This window comes from Pan troglodytes, chromosome 2 (assembly GCF_028858775.2).
Source record: "Pan troglodytes isolate AG18354 chromosome 2, NHGRI_mPanTro3-v2.0_pri, whole genome shotgun sequence".
Classification (NCBI taxonomy): domain Eukaryota; kingdom Metazoa; phylum Chordata; class Mammalia; order Primates; family Hominidae; genus Pan; species Pan troglodytes.
In genome coordinates, this window is record NC_086015.1 from 23365191 (window position 1) to 23392522 (window position 27332).

General features: G+C 33.7%; 1 protein-coding gene across 2 annotated transcripts in view; it reads left to right on the forward strand.

Moving 5' to 3' along the window:
- Positions 1 to 27332, forward strand: part of KCNH8 (potassium voltage-gated channel subfamily H member 8) — a 393974-nt gene that overhangs the window by 230869 nt on the left and 135773 nt on the right. For both annotated transcript variants that reach the window (XM_001162672.6, XM_054680428.2), the window contains 2 exons: positions 10421 to 10578; positions 15027 to 15234. In XM_001162672.6, the coding sequence (XP_001162672.1) occupies positions 10421 to 10578; positions 15027 to 15234 (366 nt within the window). The remainder of the gene's footprint in view (positions 1 to 10420; positions 10579 to 15026; positions 15235 to 27332) is intronic.

Here is a 27332-nt window from a genome sequence, read left to right on the forward strand (position 1 = left end):
AATCCTTATATCAACAACCTATACCCTGTGAAGAATAAGTACAGAGACACACAGCATTGGTAAGTTTTGAGAGTTATGTTTTGCTGCCTCTGGAATATCACTGAGAAACTCTAGATACTATAATTTATTTATCTAAACAGATACAGGAACAATGTCTTTCCTTCCCTCCTGAAATTATATAGAATAAGAGGATAAACTATGTAAGAACCTAAAAACAAAACTTTAAACATGAAATATGAACAAATAAAAATGACTGGCAACTTCACATTTTTGGAGATTCTGGCTCTAATTGGTGACTTTTGATAGTGTATATTTCCAACCCATGAATCTTACCTCCTGAGGCACATTTTCAACCCTAATTCTGACTATAGGCCAGGTGTACTTCGGCACTAACAGGCTCTGTAATTCCTCCTGGCCCACTCAATTCTTGTTATTTCTTATTGAGTTCCTGTGGCTATTTGGATTTTGAATTCTGTTTGTCTTGTTGTTTCTCTTCTTGGCTTTGGTGATCAAACTACCACAGTGAAATTCTTGGCTCTTAAATACCTAGTGATATTGACTTGACTGGTCATTAGGCTATACCCTCTACTCAAGTAACTCTGGGGGAGAATTAATAAAATGTAAACCCTATTTTGCTTCCCAACTTGCCTTTTGGTTTCATTGACCTGGATTATAACATAGCTAGAGTGAAGAGCACTCAGTGCCAAGTTTGGCATTATTGCTTGAGCTCATACATTACCGAAATCACGTGGGTGTGGCTTGATACTATTGATCTTTTTGTGATTTTACTGTTCACAATTACTGAATTATTGTAACCACAAGTAGAAATAAAATTCTAGCAAAACACAAAAATATGAGCAATTTCTACTGATGGCATTCATAAAAATAACTATGAAATCATAATGTGCTTAAGTGAGAATTATTTTTCTCTTAATTGAGCATAGTTCTGTTATTTCAAATATAGAACATTTTCTTCTATTTCACTTTTAATAGAACACCTCGTATTTATAACTAAATCATCTTTAAATTTTACATTTAAAGTCAAATATATTAGTTATGTTTTGAGTGTTCTTAAGAGTCCTTAAAAATGGTTTGTGAACACTTCTATTTCTGACTGTGCTGGAAGTGTGGGAAAACTAGCATCTGACAAATAAGCCATTGGAACAAAATACAGAGATCATAAATGAATCTGCACATATATGATCATGAACACCTGATTTATGTCAAAGGTGCCACTGCAATGTTTTGGGGAAATCATGTCTTCAAAAATAGTGCTGGATCAATTGGATATCCATCTGGAAAATGTAAATCTTGACTCTTGCATCACAAAATATACAAAATCAATTGTAGTTGGATTGTAGACAAATTATAAAAGTTAAAAAATAAAGCTTTTAGAAGACATCACAGTGGAGTATCTTAATGAGCTTGGGGTAGGCAGAAATTACCTGAACATGACACAATTTATATGAAAATATAGCACAATTCCTGCAAATGAGAAAAAATGCTGGCGGGTGGGGGAGATTTTCCTTAGACAAAACTTGTGAATTGATACTCACAAAAAACAGTATGTAAATGTGCAAGTAGTTTGTGCTGAATGTTATTAATCATAAGGAAAATGAAAATAACTTCACTACCACAAGAATTGCTAAAAGGGAAAAAAAAAGAGAAAAAAATCAGAAATTACCAAGGATTGGAGGAATATACAGAGCAACATGAAATTTCATACACTGCATATAAGAAAGTGAATTCGTATAGTCTCTCTATTAAACTCTTTGCCAGTGTCTATTAAACTAGAATATATACATAACTTGCTCCAGCAATTGGATTAATAGAATCAATGGAAATACATACCATACTGATTTAAATGAAATTAATCAATGAGAATCAGGACAATGGTTATATTTTGAAAGTTAATGGCTAGACAGGATCATAAAGGAGGCTTCTGGAGTTCGGGTTCCAGTTATATCTCTATCCATTGTTGGCTACAAAGATGGTTAGCTTTGGCAAATTCTTTATCCCCTTAAGATTAATGCATTTTACAGTATATATGCTATTCTTGAAATGCAACATTTAAAAAAATGTTGAGCAATTTAGTACATAGAAACCTATAGTTTAAATGCTAAATATTATCTTTATATGATTCTAAAAGTTAACTAAGTTTCAAAAAACAATTCATAGATATTACTAAAAGAACCTCTTTCCTGAGCTGGAAGCAGGGTAAGAATTATAGTAAATCATGTTTTGGTGGCCGTATACAGACAGACTCTTAAAGTATAACTTTTAGCTCTTCCACTGCCTAGTTGGGTAACCTTCAGCAAGTTAATTGTCTGAGTGTTTAATGTATCATTAAATAGACGTATTACTTACTTTAAAGTGACTACATGATGACCAAAATAGTTAATACATAGAAAGTACTTAAACAATTCCTGTCACAAAGTAAAAATTTAATACGTTAACTGTATTACTTTGATGATCATTATTTTGTTGTCACTTTAACACCACTATATTAGGTCTGTAAAGTAACAATGAAAATAATACTATTAATATGTGACGCAGTCTTAGATTAAGTCATTCATTGACCCTGTTCGTCAGTTTTGAAGCCTATAGAGTAGTAATAACAGCAGTAGTAATAATAATAATAATAATAATGACAACACCTACCCAGTGATCCACAACCTAGGGAGTTGGACTCGAAATTCTACACTGTTAGCCCCTCTGCTCTATGGCTTTACAAAAACACCTATCAGTCAGGATGGGCTAGGGTGTGCTACAGTAACAAGCAATCTCAATGTCTCAGTGGGATATAGTGTAAAGTTTTATGTCTCACTCATGCTATGTACAATGGGCAGAGCCTTTGTACAGAGGGCAGAACCTCTCAGGCACCTAGGCTGACATAAGAGCCACATCTTGTCATATGCTTGCATAACTATCAAGGCAAGGAGAAGAAAATGTGAGAAATTATGCCCCGGTCCTCAAAACTTTTGCATAAAAGTGTTCCAGGTTACCCCTGTTCTCACAATTTTGGCCAAAGCAAATCACAGGGATGCACTTAATCTCTTCAGATGGTAAGGAAATATAATCTTTCCAGGAGATAAGGAGCCATAATATTTGGTAAACAGCACTAAAAAGCTACCACAAATGCTAAGAATATTATTTTCCTCAAATGTGAAAATGAACATAATAGTTATAATTAAAATGCAAAGAGCTATGTAATTATAAGAGATATTATTTAACCTAAATTTATTTTTGTCTCTATTGAGCATACATGTGGGATTTCATTTTAGGACAAACATCAATTATATTAACACTTTTTTTATTACTCATCTCAGTGTTCGTTAATTTTTTTTTTTTTTTTTTTGAGACTGGAGTCTCACTCTGTCTCCCAGGCTGGAGTGCAGTGGCACAATCCCAGGGCTCACTGCAGCCTTCACCTCCAAGCGATTCTTCTGCCTCAGCCTCCCAAGTAGCTGGGACTACAGGCGCCCACCACTACACCCTGATGATTTATGTATTTTTTAATAGAGACGAGGTTTCACCATGTTGGTCAGGCTGGTGTCAAACTCCTGCCCTCATGTGATCCACCCGCCTTGGCCTCTTAAAGAGCTGGGATTACAGGTGTGAGCCAATGCACCCAGCCAAGTGTTCATTAGTTCCAAGCTTTGTAACTTGAATAATTAATATTTACTTCAAATGAAATTAATAACCCCCATTGTTAATTTTTTAATTGCATGATTGAATATTATAGATTAGATAGTTCTTATATTTTCTATTTTTACTTAAACTTGGAAACTTTACCACCTAATAACTACACCTATAAACAGAATAAATGTGTCAAAACTTTATATAATTAAGACTGATTAAATAAGGTTTTTTCAGTATGTTTATGTTTAATCATTAAATTATTTTTATTAAAAATGATTAAATTTTTCCAAAGTTCAATATCTAATTTGGAGTCACACATCACTGAAAAAGTGAATATAGGGAGTCAAAATAGATAGTCTGTACACATGCCAATGGACATGTTACATGGAAGTCTTTTGATATGGTAAACTTATATAATAAAATAAAAGCAATGCACAAGACCAATATAACACAAATAGTTAGTTGTAGACAATAAGTGGGGAATATTAAAGATCCACTGGTAGTGTGCACTGTCTCCTCTGACCTGCAAGCAAGATCACAGATAGTGTGTATTTGTGTATCTACAGCTGGAATGATTGCAGATTAATAAAATTATGAAATCCCATGGTTACCAGAAAAAGGCATGCTTCTCTTGGATGCCTTGTTCATCTTTGAGTGCCAGGGGCTCTGCACAAGGCAAAGAACACAAGTCCTCAATAGCAGTATTTTGTGATACTTAAGTATATTGAAAAGCTGAAAGGTATAGCTATGCTTTAGCTCTTCCAATAAGAACCCAAGCAGTCTATTAGGACCAATATGTATGAAAAACAATAACATTTGGGACTTTAAGTTGGCAAAAGTTCACTTCAGTATATAGTAATAAAAGGGTTTTTTTTAACTGTGACAATTTAATAAGGCTGCATTACTAGAAGTATTAAAATAATTCTAAACACATTAGAATTATTATCCCACCCAATAGGCAAAAAAATTTTAAATTTTATAACATCAAGTGTTAGCAAGGCTGTGGAGTAACAAGAACTCTGAAAACAATGCTGGTGGGAATTGTGCATATTTGCTCCTGTCTCCCACACTGGCCAGACCACTTCTGGGATGGTAAATTTAATTCCAAGTACCTTACAAGAGCAGTTTTCTTTTTCTTTTCTTTATTGTATTAAAGACTTGAAAATTCCTTTTCAAAATCAAAATTGATAAGGAGGCTTATTATGTAAAATGAATAAAAGCTCAGCCTGAAAATTGGAAAGGCTGGGTGGGTGGAGGTAGAACCCAAATCCTTCCTTTCTTCGATGAGGCTTTTGTGAAAACCACCAAACTAGAGAGTATCATCGGGCCTATGAAGAGGAAACCATATCAGTAAGAGATGGTTGAAAGAAATGAAGATATTCAACCTGAGAACTGAGACATGAACTTGACGACTGATCTCAGATATTTATAGAAAGAGCTTTGGGCTGGGAGAGGACAATGTATTCTGTGCTGCTGCTGAGAACAAAACTAGAATAAAGGAAAGGAAGTTTTGAGAAAGAAGGCATTTCCTCTGACTTGAAAAAAGTAAGAAAATGATGAACACTCCACTTACATTGATTTGATCTTTATAAATTATATGAATGTATTAAACTATATGCACCCCCAAAAGATGTACATTGGTCATGTATCAATAGAAAAAAGAAAATTTTTCTAAAACATGAAAAAATAACTACCTAATGATGAACATAGCCAACTAATGCAACTATGAATAATTGACCCTACAGATACAAAGCAAAAGCCAATACCAGCATCAACTATGCCTCAATCTACCTGATTGCCCTTTGTCAGCTTCATTTTTTCTTCTAAATGCAGTTTTTCTTAAATGCTGTTTCTCACTGGGCCTACTGCTCTTTCTATTCCATTAATCTTTCACTTCAGGTAAGCAAGAGGGACAATTCTGACAAGATAAGCAAGGGTCAAGTGATATGAAACTCTTATCCACTAATATTGGCAATCAATTGCAATTATTCTTAGGATTATTAGTCCCTCAAGCCTCTCTTCATTGATCAGCTCTCTATTCATTCGTCTCACACCTTCTAGCTCAAATTTGCTGTGATATCATAATGTGTTTGAAAGAGTGCCTCATAAGCAATGAAAAAAACAGAGTATCTTTAAATATTAGTCAGCAGCTGGTTTAATTAAATATCTCTCCACCCACACTGTACTACATTGATTACTTTTTAAACAAATGGCTAAATGAAGACATTAATTATTTGTATGTGGTGCATATGCTTTCATGCACACTATTGTATTTTAATTTACTTTTTAACAAGTAAGCCAATATGATTTTAAAATTATTTCCCATCTGTCATGCATGCTAATAAAGAAAAGAAATCTAATTTATGCCATATTAAATTTAACCTCTTTTTTTGTGCTTTCTAGTTACATAGTTCTTGAGGAAATCAAACTAGAAAAAATGGATTTAACCTTTCTGCTTTTTAGTCCTCATAAATAGACACTTAGTGTGGGAGATAAGTGAAATACTCACTTTTGGCTGCCTTAACAGTTTGGAAATAGAATATGTACACATTTTTCTCTTGATTATTTGTCTTTTATTAATCATTCTATGTAAAACTCAAATACAATAAGGCAAACTGATTACTCTGCAAAATAATTGTCATCTGAAGCATTAGATAATTCAATTCTATTCTGCTTCTTTTGGGTGGGTATATTATGATTAGTTTTTTGACAATTCTATAAACCACATAGAGTATGTATGGTAATTCTGTATTAGCCTGCTTATTTACTCATTATGATACCAATACAATGTGCCATAAAGGATTACTTATGCATATATAAGCACATGGAGACATTAAGCTTTCTAGGTGAAAAATCCTTTTGAGTTAATTTGTTATGGATTTTGAAATTTCTTAAAAATTTAAACTGTGTGTATATGTGTGTGTTTTGTACTTATGGACAGTTGTGCAAATTGCTCAATGATATTAACAAGAAAATTACATATAAAACTAGATATTAATGCATATACTTCTATATATATTTTTCAACGTAAGGCTGAAAAACATGCTTCTAAAAATGAAAGTTATACTGCTGCTTTTCAGATGGGTTATGGATTGTCTGGAGATCATATTCTTATTGTAATATTTAAATAAATTCTGATTTAATTTAAAGGGAGTGGGACAGCTACAGGGGGAGGAGCAGCTACATTCAGTGTTTGCGAAGTTCCACTCTGTTTCTATGATTCTGTCATGAGGGACACCAGATCTAGAAAGCTCTTTTCTTCCTCAACACAATCTTTTTATGCTGTGCTTCCTTCACTTTCAAAGAACTTGTACTTGCCATCTCTACAGTTCTCTTAAATGGAAGGAAATATTTATAAACATTGAGTTATCCTGGTTCGTGAACACCACCACCACATCCTCACCACTGGATAGAAAACAGAGTAACTTCTCTGTTATCCCTGAACAAAAGCTTAGCTCTTGTACTTCCAGAATCAAAGACAGTTCATCTCACCACATTTAATTCTGTGACCCTAATTTAATATTATTTTACCTGGGTACTGCTGATGCTGAATTTGATCGAAGGACTACAATCAGAAATGCATTTCCTTGCACTGACCTATTGTTATTTCCTCTAAAATATATTTAGAAGTGCAGTAATCATTTAGATAATGGAAAGAAAATGGGATTGAATGTCGGAAAACATCCTCTGTCTCTGTTGCTTACTGTCCGTATGACTTCAAACACTTTACTTAAATCTCCTGTGTCATTGTTAAAATGCAAGTGATAGTAGTCCACCTGAGAGGATGGCATGGGAAATATTCAAATCAATGAGTGTGAAAAAGTGTTTCGTAAATATACCAGAACTATGTCTGTTCTTATAAGTACGACAAAAGTAGTTGTTCGCTTTGAAATCAGTTACTGAATAAATAATATTGATTGGATAAACATACAGTCTTTGCAAGTGTACCATACACTTTATAAGTGTATCATAGACCTAGAAATCTTAGAAAATAATATATATCTAGGTTTTTCCCCTGAAAATAAACCAAAAAATTTTCAAGTATTTCAAAAATAGATTTGTATAGATGTTTTAAAATCTTTTATTCTTTTACTATTATCTCTTTGTGTATAAAAGTCTTATAATTACTTCTTTTTAAACCTAAATTTAGCATATTTCTTTTCATTCCATTAACTCAATTGAATAATAAATTGTTTTTTAAAAAGCTCTTTAAACGAATATTCTCTAATGACTTACCCAAGAAAATACCTGTTTTTTTTTTCAGAAGTCTGAACCACTGTTTTGTTCTTTAGTGAACCACGTAACTAACCACACAGCTTTAAAAATGTTGCTGTATCAGTCAACCATAGGTCATTCACTTCATTCATTCTTCCATTCATGGGAGTGCTGCTGGAATGTATATGGATGATGGTAATGGGTTTTCCATGAAAACTGTGGTAGATTCCATGGTCACTTATTCAAGGATTTTATCCCCTTTAATTTTATAAAGAACTTATGGGCTTACCTTAGCCTATATTGTGGAAACCAAACATCACTAATGAGCTTTAGTAAACAACTCTGGGTTTTCTTACTCATGAGAATTTAAGTGATTCACCTGTGCTTCCTTTTAGAAAACATGAAATTGAAATCTTTGCTTTATTTCAAAGTGGGTGGTCTGAGGTACTAAATTGCATTGCTAATGCAGAAGTACCTGAGCCTAGAAAAATAGGAAGAATGAATGTTCACATGCTACTCTTACAGTCTGATGGCATTACATTGACCTGTCTCCCTCACGGTGGCCATGCTTCCGTGGTCCATCTTTGCCACGATAGCGTTTTAACTGTGCAGTGGAATTCACCTAGGATTGTTCTTATCCTATGTGAGTGCTTTATTAATTAGCTTCATTCTTTCTCATATTCTCAATATTAACAATAAAATTACCTAGATATTTTTATTTTTTGACAAAAATATCAGTTTCAATAATTCAGTTTTTAAAAGTTATTCACAATAGACTAGAACAACAATTGTTTTCTTTTTGGGTCACCCAGGACTTGCCTCCAGATCTGTGATAAGACTAGTCTCTGTGAAGGTACCAAACCCAAAGTCCTGAACTGGAATTCAGGAGACTTGAATTTGGGTCTTGCTCTTTCACTAACTTGGTGGAAGATGTAATCCTGTGCTTCAGTTTTATCAGATGTATCACCCAGGGCAAGTCACTTGACTTCTTTTATGCCTCAATTTCCTCATCTGTAAAAGGAGATAATAGAAATGATTATCTCTTAGCATTGTTGTAAGGCATCAATGAGATTATGATGATAAAGGACTTAGAACTGTACTGGGCTCATACGAAGAACCTGTGTGTTATCTACAATAATACTAATCTTCCTTGTCATAGCTCCTGTGCTTTTCACTTCACAAGGCTATACTGAGAATCAAATGACATAATAAGTATTGTTTCAGTTTTTATTGCTGCATAGCAAACTTATCAACTTAAAACAACATCCATTTACTATCTTACAGTTGCTATATGTCAAAAGTCCAGGGATGGCTTAGTTGGATCCTCCGATCAGGAATTCAAAAGGCTGACATCAAAGTGTCAGCTGAGTTGTGTTCCTTTCTCCTGCTCAGGGTCTTCTTTCAAGCTCATAGGGCTGTTGGAAGCTCACACGGATGTCATTTGATCAGCACTCAGGAGGACCTCATATATTGTAAAACGCTCGATAATATATAACTAAATAATGATGCAGGGAAAGATTGAAAACAATTACATCTTTCATTAAAATAGAATTTAACCCAGAAATTCACACAAGAAACTACCAGTACTTTGTTAATAGGAGTGCCTTCAGGGCAGGGCTGAATTCCATATCGACACAGAGATTAGTAAAACTTTTATACATGGAAATAAGTAATATTATATAAAATAAGGAATATAGATTTCAGATTATATTTAGTGGGTTTTTTGTTTTTTTGAAACAGGGTCTCACTCTGTTGCCCAGGCTGGAGTGCATGGTGCAATCATGGCTCACTGAAGCCTCAACTTCCTGGGCTCAAGTGATTCTTCCACCTCAGTCTCTGGAGTAACTGGGACTACAGACATGTGCCAGTATGCCCAGCTAATTTTTTTTGAATTTTAATAGAGATGAGTTCTCGTTTTGTTGCCCAGGCTCATCCTGAACTTCTGAGCTCGGGCAATTCTCTTGCTTCGTCCTTCCAAAGTGCTGGGATTACAGGCATGAGCCACCATGCCCGGCTTGTATCTGTATTAAAACTTGACTCTGCCACTCTTGGCAATGTGATCTTGGATGAATTACTTTTTCTTCCTGGGACTTGATTTCTGACTCTTTAATCAGAGTAACACTGTCTACTTCAGGAGATGTACTGAGGATTAAGTGAAATATCCTATGCCGAGCTCTTAGAACAATATTGGGTACATAGTGAACACTTAGTAAGTGATGACTATTGTTGCTATTGCTACGATTATTTATTTTAATAATCTTAGCATGTAGCTTCATGTCTGGAACATTATATGCTCAGAAAATATTACTTTCACCCTTCTTCAGTATCTGTTTAGTTGAACTGGATCTGTAGAGGAGAATATTTTGGATATTATCAATCTGAACTAGGCTAAGTGGTTGCCATTTGCCTGATTTTAATTTTCTACGATTTTCTTCCTCCCTTCCTTCCTGCTTGTTTGCCTGCCTGTCTCTCTTCCTTTCTTCTTTCTTTCATTGTCTTTCCTACCTTCTTTATTCTTCTCTGTCTCCTCCTTTTATTTCTCAACCTTTTTTTTCCCAAGCAGATATTATTTTAAATTTCCGAACAACTTATGTCAGCAAGTCTGGCCAAGTTATCTTTGAAGCAAGATCAATTTGCATCCACTATGTCACAACCTGGTTCATCATTGATTTAATCGCTGCCCTGCCTTTTGATCTTCTGTATGCTTTCAACGTCACAGTGGTGAGTAAAGAGCTCCCCGCCACATGGCCTTTAAGGTTGATTTATTTATCGCATGTTCAGGTTTTAAATGGTTGTGGCGATTTATGCTTCCAGGGTTTTGTGCCTTCTTCAATAAAGATGCCCTGATGCCCAGTGATATGCAGGCCAGATTCTTCAGTTGATGAAGTTACTTCCTTTTGACATTCATATTACCTGTTCATGCTTTTTTAAATACCCAGAGCCAGGAAACACAGAAATGCTGAATTTATCATAAATACTGACCCACTAAACAAATTCTTTAATAAGGAAATCATCTGTAGGAATTTAAGCATCACTTTATATTACCTAGGCAGATACATGTGTCAAGAATTTGCTAGAGAGTTTGAAGATTTTTTTTTCTGCTTTTATGACCCTTAACTCTCTATTTCTTTAGTATTTTGTTATTCATTGGCAAAACCAACTGAAGACTGATCAAGATAGAGAGGACTATTGAATTTAAATGAGAGAATTCAACCGCTTCTTAGAAGTCCTTGTAAAACTGTTGGATGTAGCAAAAATCTAAATCATATGACTAATGTAAAACTTGAGAGTTCTCTTGAATTTGCATGAATCTTGGTACCTTCTTTTTCTTGCTCTAAATCCCTTACCCTCATGTAGCCTCCCAGGACAGAAAGCATATCACTTGTAGTAGTAGCCATTTTTATAATTTAATGATTGGTATTCTTAAAAGTATTAAATGCTCCCTTATAAAGAAACTTTTAGGGAGGCCATTTGTGAAGCAGTAATGCAATTTTCTGCTAGAGTAACCAATTACGGCGTGTAAAACTTTATTAAACATTAGTTCAAATTAATCAGATATTCTAGTCAATTGACAGTGCTTTATAGAAATCATATTCTCTTTCAAAAATTTAAAGGCATAGTTTTAAATATTAAACACAATAATCACAGTTTCAAATACAATTATCATTAACTTCAGAATGAATATAGAATTGTGATCCTGACTTGTTAGTGCAGACTTGTGCGTTTGTTAATTGCCTGTACAATAGTTTCTTTTTATTCTTTTTCTTTTTAAGTTGGGAGGTTGATAGTGCCAACATCTTTAAAACGTTTATGACTCAACTGAAAGGAAAGCTCCCAGGAAAAATCTAGTATATATCAATCACTGCTACATTGAATTGTTATCTAGGCTTTCTACAGTGCTTTTTAAGATTGAATTTGACTAGATAAGTGTACCATCATGAAACTATAATGGCTTAAAACCATGTTTTTGCAAGACTGTAGAATAAGTATATAATTCACAACAGGTTAAAAAAATTTCCAAATTCCCCTGGCAAATTGTTTTAAATTGTTCATTAATTATTTAATACAATTCCATTTTAAATTAATTTGCTGCTTTGCTACTAAAAGCGAATACTTTTTTATGTTCCATTTTTATTTGAGTACTGAGCAAATATTTTAAATATGTATATATAATATATAATTATGTTATAGGTATATATAACATACATTTTTATATCATTAACATTCTCATTCCCCAAAATTAACATGGATGAAGAAATGCCTTAAAGTCTAATTCGCATGTTTGATGAATTTTAAATATTGATATACGTTCACTACACTCCTGCTCTCTTTTCGTCAATCTTATGTAATCTAACACAAATGCCTCATAAATAATACAAGGTATAGGGCAACATCTGTGTCAAAAAAAAAAAAAAAGAAAAGAAAAAGGGGAAGGAATCTGTTACCAGTGATACTTGTTCTGCTTTTCACAGGAGTGAGCATATGAGCATTTAAAAAGCTGGCACCTAAATTCGTTATCCCTCTTAAACAAGTTAGTCAGGACCAAATATTCTATAATATTTGAACAGAAAAGCTTGTTCAAGGTATTATGTTTTCTTCTCAGGAAAACATAAGTTATGAGGAATAACTTATGAGTTATGCTCTTTTACAACAAAGACTTAGAAAAAGAAACAAATAAATAACCAAAGATGTTTGTCTCCCAAATCTAAAATATGTCCAGTTAATGCATCTCCATAGGTGACATTCAGAACTGCATAAGCTTTGGCTTTGGCTCTGCTCACAATTGCTCATGGCAGTTCTTTTAAGTACGGATCACATGCTTTTTGAAAACTAGTATGTATATCACTGTAGAAGGCACTTATAAGAGATACAATTATGAATAAGACATAGGAATGTTGATAGAGTAGAAAGGGCAGAAGTATGAATCCAAGTTCTATCATTTACCATCTGAGTAACTTACTTGGGGAAGTTAACATTAAAATATCCATAAAATGGGCATAATATAATTCCTACAGAGTTTTTGACCAGACTGAAAATGCAACATATCTATACAATGCTTTGCTAAATGTCTAAAACCTAAGAAGACCTCACAACATATTAGTTAGCCACCTCTCTCTCTCTTTCTCCCTTCTGGGTGATAGCTAGGAGATGACCATGTCCATTGGTAAAAGGGGAAACTCCCATTTTATAGGGGGGTTTGATGAATGCACCTGTCTATGAGTAGCTTATAATTCTCATCAGTGACAGATTTGAAACAGCATCCAAAGAGTCAAAAGAATCCTCTCCCTTTTTCAGATACATATTTCCATCTAAGTCAAATATGCTTCTTTCTCCTGTCATTCTTCAAGAGAAAACATTAAAACTGTAGCAAGAAGCTACTGACTCCGATGGGAGCAAACATAATTTCTTTAATGCCAGTTTTTATTGACTTAAGAATGAACAAAGAACTATGTGGGTCATCTGGACACCTAGGTTCAAGTTCCTAATATTTGCAGATGACTATTGTTCTCATGTACAAGCAGCTCTACATTCTTTGCTCAAACATCCTTTCCGGTCAGAGAAAATGGGGAGACTGTATCAAAATTATGTGTGCAGATGCCCTCCTCCATTTGGGACTTCCGTTCCAGTTTTCATTTCACTTACAAAATTGTCACCTAACCATCAAATTCATCTACCTGTAAAATAAACTCCATCCCCAGTAATATCTTTAAATAACAGAATAGAGATTACAAATCTTGGCATCTGACCATCTAGCTAACCACCAGCTTGAGAAATCATAGATGAGAACTTAGCTATAAAGGAGAAGAAAGTAAAACTTGACACAGGAGAATGACAAAAAGAAATAAAAGAGCACAGCTAGCTGTCAAGTTCTTCAAGCGCCCTTAAGAGTTTACTGTATTTGATATAGAATACAACTGAATATAATTTTGTTGGATATCAATTTCTACGCTGAGCTTGGAGTGTTTGCATCTTAACTTGATAATTTATTCATTCACTCATCTAATAAATACTTATTGAGCATTTTCTATGTGTCAGGTACTGTTCTAGGTATGTTTTTCTTAAAGATAAGAGAATATGGCTAGTAGAGGAAAGAATTAGAAGTCAACTGACTTTAGATAAATACAAAAGCAAACTCTCAATGCTGACCTTGTGTCTGTTCAGTTTTGTAAAGGAAAGAGTGAGGTTAGTTAAAGCCATAAAGTTACTCCTTCTCTACTTGTGCTTTCCCCAAAGAAATTAAAGGTGACATCAAGAAGTTTGTCAAACTGCATTTCCATATGATTTAATGTTTTATTTGTTGTTTCTATTTTAGAATGTTCTTTGAAGGTATGAAAAGAAGGTGTGTTATGTGCACCCCTTATTAATGGTGATATTGACTATTCTGGTCCACACCAATGATACACATTTTTCAATTGGACCCTGAAGTCAATAAAATAACCCCTCAGCTACAAGTCTACTGCTATAGTGGATGCAAAGGCACTAGGAGACTCTTCAGAAATTCCTGTCCATTTCATTTTAATTCCCTAAGCATGTCTGAGAGAGCGCTGAGAGAGAGAAAGAGAGAGAGAGAGAGAGCGAGCTTCAGGCAAATGTTTCCTCTGTCCATTGATAACGTTGGAAGTATAGTACATGAGGCAGAAGATGCTACTGGTACTTATGGGCAGAACTTACTCAAGTTTTATGGGTCTACCTATTTTAAAAAATAATCTCTAAAGTATTTTTATTATCACTTTCTGTGCCTTCAATTTGTCTGAATTATTATTATAAAGTAATTTCATTACACAGGGAAGGGAATGTAGGGTTGAAAGAAAATATGTGTAGGGGATTCGAGATATGTACAATTCTGATACCATAATGTGTTTCAGTTGTGTATCAGAATGTAAACTGCAGTATGAAATCAGACAGGAAGTGAAAAAAAGATAACCCCTAATTAAGAAAGGTGTTTACTCAAATAAATTAAATTATCCTTCCTATCCTATCCTTTATTCCAGCCTCTTTAATTCTATCGCTTTCTGATATAATATGTCAAGAACAAAGACAATTCATAAAAATAATAATATGAAAATAATTATACTTCATTTCCAGAATTTTTAGAATGGCTCCAAGTTAATGTTGTGGTATGAATTTAACACATGCACCAAGTTGTGCTGCTCTGTCTCCTACCACAGGTGTCTCTCGTGCATCTTCTAAAGACAGTGCGCCTCTTGCGTCTTTTGCGTCTGCTGCAGAAGTTAGACCGCTATTCCCAACACAGTACTATCGTCCTGACTCTGCTCATGTCCATGTTTGCACTCCTTGCACACTGGATGGCGTGTATCTGGTACGTCATTGGAAAAATGGAGAGGGAAGACAACAGCCTTCTGAAGTGGGAAGTTGGTAAGGGCTTACATTTGTCACATTTTCCATTTTTTAATTTAAAAAAAAGAGTATCAAGAACTTGGAGGAAGTGAAAGATAAGTCTATAAATATATTTATTCTTACTATCAATTTGTCTAATTAATTTCTATTTTTGAATTCATGACACAAGTAATTTATTTCAATAAGGTTTTCTGGAACAACGTTACATTTTTTTCAAAAATTAATGGGTTAAACTGAGAAATTTTATATATAATCAAAATGACCAGTTTGGCTGTAGAAGTGTTTAAATAATGTTCAATCTTATCTTGAAATGTTCCGATGCAGGGCTAGTAATAGTAAATCACTGGGAAACTGGCCTATGGTCTATCACTACGATAACTTAACTAACAAGAAAATGATCACTTATATTTGAGGTGGCGTATTAATAGAAAAGATATCCTACCATCCTTCCCTTTACAAGGAGAGAGAGAGTGTGTGAGAGCGAAAGTAAACAAAATAACACATTCTCCACATTTAGCACACTTTGAGAATTTGTGATGGTAGAACGGACTGGATATTTACAAACATAATTTATAGTTTTGAGTCCCCATAATACATAGGAGTTTAAGGGAGATTTTTTGAATGTTACATAATCTGCATAAATGAATCGGAAACACTATGCACATGAACACATTTTTAAACTTATGTCAACCACAGTAAATTTATAGAAAATGAAAATTCTCAAAACTATAACTCTCTATCCCAAAAATCTGCATTTTTCTCACAGTCATACCCTTTAGAGAATTGTCACAGTACCTTATGTAGAATTTTTTTTTATTAATCTGAGATTTAATCAAAAGAACCTGCTTCTCAGTTGGCTAGAAAATCCTTCACTTATCTTCTCTATCAAAAATCAATCTTGAACTTTTGGAAGAAGCTCAGACCTTTGCATAGGAGACTGCCAAGAAAGAAAAATGCCCAGACTTTTCATACCAGCACTTAATGGCTGGACATATTTGGAACATCCCTGTGTTGGCCCTCATAAATGGCAATCTCTCAGCATAGGACATATACAAAGCCTTCAAAGGCAGCACTGGAAGAAGAGCTGGAGACCTTAGGAAAGCAGGTGGAAGGGAATAAGCTCCTCTCCAAGTTCTTAAAAATACCTCTTCACATCCCAATTTTATTTCTGAGCTACACAAAACAACTGATGTGTTCTTATAATTTTTATCTTAGAATGTTTTTCTTATCTTCTTTATCAAAGCACTTTTTAAATGTCTTGCTGTGGGTCCTCAATTCTAGGAAACAAAGAAAATGGGGAAATAAAACTACCAAGTGAAAGCAAACATATCTTAGATAAAAATAAGATCCAATAAGAAAGAGAAGGAGAAAGAGAGAGAGAAGAGTTGGTTAAAAGGAGGATCAGGGTCTGAATTGTATGTGGATTAAAACATTTTCTATCTTTCAATATTGTTTTCTTCCCCATAACTTTGTCTTGAAGGCTTCCTCATCACATCATATGTCATCATCCTAATGGTGTTCAGTAAATTACAGCATTAGATCTCTGCCCTTTGTTTTGAATTCATATTAAAATTCTGACTTGTGGTCAGCACCCGATTCCTTTTTAGACCTGACCTAATTTTCCTCAGGCCCCAGACCTATACACTCATATTAATTTGTAAGTCTCGTCTAGTCTGAGAGTCTCCAGATGGGGAAATTTAGCTTATTCACACTCTCAAATTTAGTTATATGAACAAAGCCTTTTGTTTCATTTCCAACATGCCAGGCTTGCTGCAGACTTAAAATCTAGCTGTTGTTTTTCTTCCCACAACATACAGAGGTATTTATTTGTCAATTAAAAAAAAACAATCTGAATTGCTTCTATATTTACCCCCTTACTTGTATTCTTGGTCCTTGTATTATGGTTCAATGTAATGAGTAGCAGGTTGTAAGCCAGAAACCAATCTCATAGAGAGAGCATTGTCATGAAGTAGTGGCAAGAAGAGCACTGGGCTGGGGGCAACAGACCTCTCCTGTCATCATGGTTCCATTGCTAATCAGCTGTCAGATTTGCAATATTTTTTTTCACCTGTTTGGGCCTCAGTTTCCTCGTCTACAATGTGAAAAAGCTCACCATATAACTTGAAAGTCTATTTCTGGTTTCATGAGTAATGATTATCAAGAATAAACAAACCCCAAAATGTGCTTCATATATATATATATATATATATATATATATATATATATATATATATATATACACACACACATACACACGTATATATATACATATATATATTTTTCTTATTATAGGTCAGTGTCCACATAAACCATCAGAGGATATATTAGAAAGTACATCCTATGATCATGGCATGTCAAATAATTGATAATCTTACTCATTTATGATAAAAATGACCGAAAATTTATCTTTAGAGAATTAGATTTCCTGTCCAAGCACCTACTGGGATATGACTAGCAAGACAGTATGCTAATTAAGTGTGTAAATATTGGGTTTACAGGCTTGTCTACAAAGACTTTCCCTTCTCCTAAAATTACTTGCATCATTTAAATGTTCATTTAAAACATTCCCCAGCTGAGATTTGAACACAGATTAAATAATCATGACCTTCCCTACCTAACTTTATAATGAAGTAGCTTAGAGTCTACGCTACTTTAATTTTTACCCTGTAATCTGTGCACTAATGGTAAATTTTACCTTTTTGGGTCCAATTATCATGAATCCAAAAATTTATCATACAAATAATATTTGATGAGAGAGCATGTTGTTCCTTATGTTTGTGTTTAACATTAGATGTATAAAAATAGATTCAGTTTCCCAAAGGATAAAATTTCTTTCTAATTATTGTTAATTCCATAAAATGAGATATTTAAGTGCCCATTACATACTTGGTTCTGTGTTAGGCACTGGGGATACCAAAACAAATAATAGAGCTTAAAATCTGGTGGGAAAAGTAGACAAAGATTTAATGGGTATATTACAGTGCAATATATTTTATAAAAGGAATAGGTATAGAGGGGTGGCACTAAATCTAACTAGAATATCATCAAAGGCTTCTCAGAGATGACCTGAGTTTTAAAGGGTGAATAGGCCTTGTCTGTATAGATGCTGAGGAAAAGGCATTTGTGACAGCAGGGTTATTAATATATTAAGCAATTCACTCTCACAGAAGGTGAATGGAGGTGTGGTAGAAAGGCAATGAGGCCAAAGAGGTAGGTAGGTAGATACCAGATCTTTAAAGACTGTGCTAAGCTTTAGAGTGTAGACTTCATCATAAGATACAGTGAGGGATAAAGTTCCCTTTTGAACAGTGATCCTTTGAACATAGAGCGCCACCAAACAGTGGGAGATGTTTCACTCTGCTTCATTTTCAAGGACTGTAAACTGACAATAATAATAGTGCCAACCTCAGTGGGGTTACCAGTATTAAATTAGGCAACATATATAAAGCATTTATATCGGTACGTAGTAACTGCTCAGTAAGTAACAGCTAGTATAATTCTCATTATCATTGTATTATGACAATTACTTCTAATGAAGGAAAGACCATGAACTATGACTAGTGAATACTTATCATTTTATGTACGAAAGTTACTAAGAAGTAGCTTTAAAAGTATTGCCTTTGCGGTTTAGTTTGGTGCTGGACAAAAATTATATGCTTTTGCATATCTTCAAAGTAATTTATCTGTACCACCTTTCAATTGGAAAGTCAGCCTCTGAAAAATGTTTACATAGGCTCACAATTGCACATACGTAGGAAATTTTTATTTCAGGTTCATTTAGGAGGCAAGTCCTATATCAACCTTGTAACCTTGTTAGGATATATCAAATTTTTATGGAATTTAGATATAGTGCTTCCAGGGTAAGATTAAACACTGTATTAAAGAGACATGTCACAACTGAATCAGAGAGTGCTTTTTACAGTTTAATTTTTGGGAGGCTGCAAAGAAATGTTTCAGAAGGATCTCTTTGCAGGGAGTGGAGGATGCTTTATTTGTTTACAAGAGGACATCAATAAATATCTAAAAATGTACAAGTAGACCTTGCATGTTTTCTTGTATCTCAATTAATATATGTATATATTATTTTAGCTACTATCACTTCTAAGGTTTAATCAATGATATTGAATTAGTCTCTGAAGAACTCCATTAGCATCCTAATGTGAATTCTGATTTGCAGCTCAAAAGGTTCAGGTCTGAATCCTGCTTCAGGAATGTGATTTTGAATCAGGCATGTGATTTTGACCAAAATGACCTCAATGTGTGATTTTTCATTAAACAATCTCAGATTTGTTGTCTATGAGTGTGGCAATACTGACTCTCATGAGTACTCACTTCACATAGTATCTGGTACATAGTGTGTGCTTGTAGTTGGTAACTGCCAGCATTATCACCGCCACCTCTGCTCTTATTGTTAATTGAAGCCCTCTGAAACTCCAGCCACCCGTTCAAACTTATATCAATGAGCAATGTAGAACTGAAATAGCAATACTCTTAAAGTCTAGTGAAGAGGTGATATTTTTGTATCAGTCATGATTCTTGATTGCAAGTAAAAACAAAAAAGGAATTCATTAGCAGGACGTGTAGATTCAAAATTAGAAGGATACAAAACAAGACTAGGAAAAGAACATGAGCTAAGGTAGCCCCAGATTGCCAATGCAAGAAGTTCAATTGTGACATTTCACAAGGATGGCCTGAACATGTTTCTGTCTGCAGATCCTCTGCGGGAGTCCTAACTTCCCCTGCACCTCTGATTCACAGTGGCTGAGGGAAGAATTCAATTGGCCAAGCTAAAATCACATGCTCAGACACAGACTGCCAGGACAAGAAGACTCTTTCCATCTTACCCTTCCATGATGGAAAGTGGAGCCCTGTGTCTCTCCATTACTATATACAATGAAGAACACACCCATACCCCTACCAGATATGATGTTAGCCAGCAAAAAAAAAAAAAAGAAAAGCATCATAATGTCAGACGGAATTAGCTGATATATGGAGAAGTGGTATTTTTGATGCATCTTGCTCACTGTAACAAATCTGTGTTCCTTATGTGAGTCTAACGGTGGAATCCTACTTACCAATCTGTGTTTCCTCAGCTATAATAGATTGTGTCTTGGTCAGTAGCTCCCATTTTATAGCTAAAATGTTACCTTATGTTCTTTTTCAAAATTACCTCTAAGACAATGACAATCTGAATTTTAAAAAATCTACTTCAAAGGTCAAAGAGTATTTTGTAATAGAGAGGAAGCTCTTTTATCTCTTACCCTTTGGCTGGAGCAAGTGTATCCATTGCAGACACCTAAAAGTGTATCTGTATCATGCGGGGTAGGGTGGGAAGGCCAAGAATCTAGAATGGGAAAAAAAGGATTAAGTCAGACATCATTTTCAAATTTTCATTGACAATTTTAATCCTAAATCTCCTGATCCTTGTTGGATAAAACCTCATAAACGCTGATTGATTTGAAGGGCTCTCTAGTTATTAACTACTTAGCATTTACAAGCCTTTTGTAAGAAAAAAAAAATAACCAGGCTTATGATGTTGTGAGCTGATTACTTCAATAACTGCATCGGTTTTCCTAAAGAAGGTTGAATTTATTAACCCTACTTTTTCAGGGTTTACATAAAGAATTATAAAAACTTTTAAAGCTAACCCTTACTTGTAGATTCGCATTCTTAAGAATGCATGAGATAAAGAAAAGAGGAAAAAATCTAAAATGAAGTTTTCCAGCCATTAAAGTGGACACTAGTGAAGGACTCCTGGATTTATTTTTTTAAAACATAAACCAGTACCTTAAGCCTTAATGTGCACTGGAATGAACCAAGGATCTCCTTTAATATAAATTCTAATTCAGGAAGTCTGAGGTGGAGTCAAGACCCTCCTTTTTTAAACAAACTCCACAGTGATACTGGTGTCACTGGTCCTGCACACCGTACTGTGGGTGGCAAGGTTTTTAAAATGTCTTGAGACTTTTGAGGAAGTTAATACTCCCAGTTGTAAACAACACTAACCAGTAACAATTCAGTCCTTTCTATTCTTTTCCACCGTCCTTTACTTTTTCAATCCCCAACACATCTGCAAATTTATTTGGACATAGTTTATTTCTGATGGACAAAGGAGGTCTATCTAAAGGCAGTTAACCTCAATACTGAAGTAGTACAACACAGTACTTAAAATGTCATCATAATTTACATTACTGTTAGTTCCAGAAAACGCAAATCAAATACCATCCATTTTAAAAGTTTTGTCAATGCTCTGTTCTATTTTCATAAGGGCTTCTAGAAAACAGAAAATATTTCCACGTTTTAGAAGTAAGATTTTACTCTTTTGTCATAAGGAGCAAATGGTATATTTTAAAGACTCAATTTTTTTATATTTTAAGTATAGCAATAAACTTTGCTTCTTATAAAAATTGAGGAAGTAAAGTATATATAGCAATGTCCAATTATGAAGTTGCATTATCTCTGCAGTCTGATCTCGTATTTAAAGATTATTGGGGCATTTAGATAGTAAGAAATACAAAAATTTGCATTTAATTGCATAATATTCTCAGTCCTTTGAAAGGGAATTTCTGGGTTTCAGGTAGCAGACAGGGAGTTAATATGATTTCAAGTTGCCACGGTTGCTTAAGAGGAGAAAATACTTATACCTAGAAAGGAATGAACCTACAATATACTCAGTATCTTTGCACCACAGTTTCCAAATGTGTTCACACTTCCTACCAAACACTCCAAGCAACAAAGATTCTGTTATCATGTAAGTTTGAGAAATGTAGCACACTGCATCCCTGTTCGTAAAGACTGAGAAGGTATATTAGCAGCATATAAGCTCAGAGAAATTCTGAAGAAATTGATTAAACTTTATTTAAAAGAAATGTTGCATAAATTTATTTTCTATCATAATCTTTTTCTTTTTTGTACATATTGTTAATACTCTATTAACATCCTATCCTATGAATTTGAAGTTTTAAAAACACACCTTAGGAAAAGTTACTAAAACCAATATCATAATAGGAAGAATAATCATGGTTTTAATCTTTTAAAAATGTAGGACATCACATGTATCATTCTACAGTAAATCTACAAAAATAGAGAGCAAGATTATTCTTGCTACAAAATGGAGATAAAAATGCCTACTTAGAAAATCACTGGTGAGCGTAAATAAGAGTATATGTGAAAGCAGTTTGCAAATTGAAAAGTGCTATAGAATTATGATGTGTTATTTTTGGGTCATAGTTAACAGTATACACACAGATATACATACATGTGTATATGTATATTTATGCATGTATAAGAAAGAAAGACAGGAATGTGTATATGCTGTACCACAAATTCCTGTCTTCGTGTTCTCCACGATACTGATCCTAGCATGTATGTAGAGAGGACATGCACAATACATGTATTTGAGTGAATGGATGCAGGAATAAGTGGGTGAACAACAAATAGGGATTCTGTACCTTATTATTAGGTCACCCTTTAGCTTAAAAGAGAAAGACATTCCGAAATCAGTCTTTCTTCAGTGTTTGGAAGTTATGCTTGTTCCGTACTTCCTTATAGTATCTCATCATTTATACTGTACGATTATAGGCCACATTCTCGTTAGTCATTTGGTTAAAATTGATTTGCCTAAAATATAGACAATAAAGTTATAGGAAACCAAAAGTCAGGATTCTATTTCTATTCAATAGTCTATTCTTTTGGATATTTTGGCTACCCAAATACTGAAGTCTCTTAGTATTCAGATTACACTTGAGGAGAAACTGTTTTGGTTTTCTCTCAAAAGATCTTATAATACCTGACAATTATTAATATAAGTTTTATTAAGCATTTATAAGTATCACAAATTAATCCACTTGGGGTTTGGTTTCCTGATTTATAAAACAGTATCCAAGTGTACCTTGCCCCTACATTGTCCTTGCTCTTTTTTGAAAATCTTTGACCTTTTATACGATAATTAACTTGCAATCTATACTCTACATAGTCCTCACATCTACTGACAATCTCATACAAACAATTACTCACTTTCTTCTGTCCCCCCCCCACAAAATACATATGTAAAGAATATATATATATATATATATATATATATATATATAATCCTTCTGTTTATGGTATTACTAAAGAACAATCTTTAACTATTACCCCCATAATGGAAGAACATATTGCAAACTCTAAATATTTATAATTTTATTGTGAAAAATAATTACTAGATTAATAAGTCTATGGGTACTGACTACAGGTATAAGAATTAAATACTGACTAAGTCTGAGTCACTGATTTGAAATGTAAAGTGTGAAATTTCAATGTGCTTATAGAAAAGCACAGGTTTTGAACCACTCACACTGATATATTTTTAACCAAAACAAACAGACAAATTAGCTTTGATGATGAAAATAAAAATCATAACCACAGTGTCATCATATTCCTAAGGATAAAATGTGTTAAGCAGCTAATACTTTGTGACTGAGGTTAATTGTCATTTTGTAGTGATGATGCTAATCACTATGCAATTTTCATTATCTGGACTTTGTTAAAGCACCTAGTATATATTTTATTGAAACCTGTGTAGTATGTTTTACATTATGCCCCATATAACATTTTAATATGTAGATTTTAGAGGCCCTATTCCTCATCAGATGTCCTGAAATTTGTGTGAGGAGGCAGTGCATCAGTCAATTGTGAATGTATTTTGAATTTCTTACTATGTGATAGCATCAGTAAAGGAAATGATAAGCAATGATTTCAGTTTTATAGAACTTTAATTTCACCAGGTTACAAGAGAAAACTAATCATTTCAACTGCTCTTCACTCTCTATCCTGTTGCTTTTTCTGTATTTCCTGTCTCAGTAAATGGCTCAAGCATGCTTCCATCTTCTAGCTGGAGATAAATTTAGATTGGCACTGCTTACAGCTCTTGTTGGATACAGAATCCCTCCAAAGAGCTGTTGCTTTCTAGTCTCATCTTCCTAGTCTCATTTTGGTTTCTTAGCTTTCAAGGAATACTCTTGGCTCTTAAACATCTTAGGCTGTGCCTTGGACCTAGATTTTAGAAGAGTGGGTCTTTTTTGAGTATTTTCTCCAAGGAGTCTTTGTTTTAAGGTGATAGTTTGCTGACCATTCATTGGTTCCACTGCTTCTCTGAAAGGATCTATGACTTCAATCACTGTTTTTCTATTCTACTGGATTTTCCTGAGTTGTGTAGTTAAGATCATGGACAAGTAATATGCTTCTGGCTCTGGGAGTGTCATGGACTTCTATATTTAAATGAGTTCAGTGTTGAAGACATGTCTCACACAAGAACTACTGATCTTAGGGTGGCCTAAAAGGTAATATGAACATTCAAAGAATAAAATGAAAAGAGATTTATTTTTGGTAATGGGAGCAATGTGATCTACTGACTTGAGGTTTGGATCTATCCTAATTAATTAATTAATTTTCTAAACACCTACTCAGTTTCCTAGTATCATTTATCAAATAATCGATTTATTTCCACTAATTAAATATAGCATTTTAATCATGCTTAATTATGCATACTTATGGCTCTTACTAGGCTTCATTTTTCTTCTGTTGACAGTATAATTTTACAAAAATATTACATAGTTTTGATTATTGTACTTTAAAATTTGGGGTATAGCAGGTAGAATAGAGGACATTTTAGCTTATTTAGATAAATATTAGGAAAAACATCCCTGCCCCAAAAAATCTAACTGGCATTTTAATTGGAGTTAATTTTAGAAATTAAATTAGGGAAAGGAATGCTTTGAGAACATTGAGACTTTTTGTCCAGTTCATGGCATTTAATCTCCATTTATTTAAAATATTATTCTGTATAATTAAGTGAAATTGTGTAATTTTCTTTACACAGGTTACACGTATTTCTTAAGTATATTTTTAAGTATTATGCATTTTTGTGCTTCTGTGAATGGGATCTATTTTTCATTGATTTTTGTTTCAGTCACTACTGTATAAGAAAATCTAGTGACTTTAAATTATTTTATAGAAATATCAAATAATATGTATCTAATAATGTTTGATAAGTTTTATATTTTCTGAGTTTTTTAGAAAGACAATCATATAATATATACATACTAATAAATTTTTCCCTGACTTCTAATATCCATAGTCTTTTTAGCTACTAGCTTGAGAAAATGATGTATTTTATTAAATATGTGCTGTAACTTCACTAACAGATTTTGCTGAAAAGATGTTTTATAAATCACTGACAGGCATTATCATCGATGCTTGATATACATTGATGCTTGATAAAGTTCTGTGATATACCACAGAACTTTATATTGTGGTTCTCAAAAGTGTATTTCATAAAAGAACATGACATAATAGAACAATTCTTAGCCTGGAGGTTGGGAATCCTTTATCCTAATCAAGCCCTGCCATTAATGAGCCGTTTGACCTAGGACATTTTATCAAACCATATTTGTCTCAATTATTTCTCTCAAAATGAGATAATTGACTGATTCTTACTGAGTTTCAATCCTTCTTGCATCATAAACCCTTTTGGAAAATGAATGGAAGCTGTAGATATCCAATGATAAATTAATATGTCCTATATAAATGATATTTGCATTAAAGTATAGTTTTATGTTTCATTAGATTCTTTCATAGGATCCTGGTAAACAAAACACACAAAAACATCTGAGAGCTAGTTGATCTCTAAAATTTTTAACTTAAGGAATATTTGGTTACATTACCTTTAAGAAATGTGTCTTGCATATGAATTTTAGGTCTGTTGAACAACTAATGCCTTGGTCTGTTGACATATCTTTAGTGGTAAATGAAAACTACATAACAGCTGCCATAACTCACTAGTAAAACATTTTAGTCTTTATATTCTTTCAGGTTTTATACCATTAAAGTATAATTGTATTCTGTATAGTAATACGCTTCTGTGAAATCCCTCTCATTTAATCCATTTCTTCCTAAAGTTCTTAACCTTTGGAGACTTTTAGCTATAGCCATGAACTTTCAATTTTGCTATTCAAACAAGCTTAATAAAAATTTTCACTTTACATGCAACTTCTCAGAAATGTAGTAGTTTCTTAAATTGAGAGAAACCAACCACTCTCCAGGTTGGATATAAAAATAACCTGTTTTAAAATGTTCAAAATTTCATTTCTGGTTTAATTTCTAAAGGATAGTAAGAAGCAAGGGAGATTCCTAGTATTTTAAGACTTCTGTCATTTGGGCAATGTTCTAATTAGCCCAGATGTTGTGGGATTCTTCACAACATAGTCTTTAATTGCTGTATTTTTTTCAACCCCCATGCTCAATAACCTTATGCAACTGAGTTGGCTCCAGGTGAGTTACTCTTTTATTTAAGCCACTGTAGCCCATAGATGCACAGGATGTTAGCATAAGAAAGGACTTTAGAGATAATATATTCTAAATCCCTAATTTTACTTGATTGTTTCCTTTGATAAGGCCTCATAATGTAGTGGGGAGAACATAGATTGAGTGTTATAAAATTAAGAGTCTATCCTGGCCCTACACCTTGGATTTCTTCTCTGTAAAATGAGCTAGTCAGATCAAATGATCTCCAAAATCTTTAAAACATCAACTTCTCTTATTTGTATGAGAAGAAGAGGGGAACAACAGCTCTTTTAGTAGAATTATTCTACTCCAGAATATTTCTGAAGATAGAAATATATTTTTCTACTTCCAAACATCCATGAAATAAATGGCTTTTATGACTTCTGACCCTTGTTCCAAAGAAGGAGTAAGTCTGACCTGATATATGTCTTTTTAAAAATTACTTTGTAGTCTAAATGCTTCTATTCTGAAGCCCAAACATAGTATTTTTTAATTTACAGCATTGGAAATTAAAGATAATATTTACAACAAGTAATAGAAAATAAGGTGTGATATTAATGGAAATATAATCTAAGTGTAGTTTTTTTCTTAAGTTCATATCTTCCCTATCTTTCTATGCCTGTTTCTGCTAAATTTACAAATGTTGTATTCAGATAAGAATTTATCTGCTAGAGGGATTTGGAGCCCCCAATTGCCTGGTTCAGCAACCTGAGCTGCCCCACCCTGCCTAGACATAGATTGTAGTACAGAGGGAATCCCTCTGCTCCACACCTACGCAGATCTCCAGTAAGTTG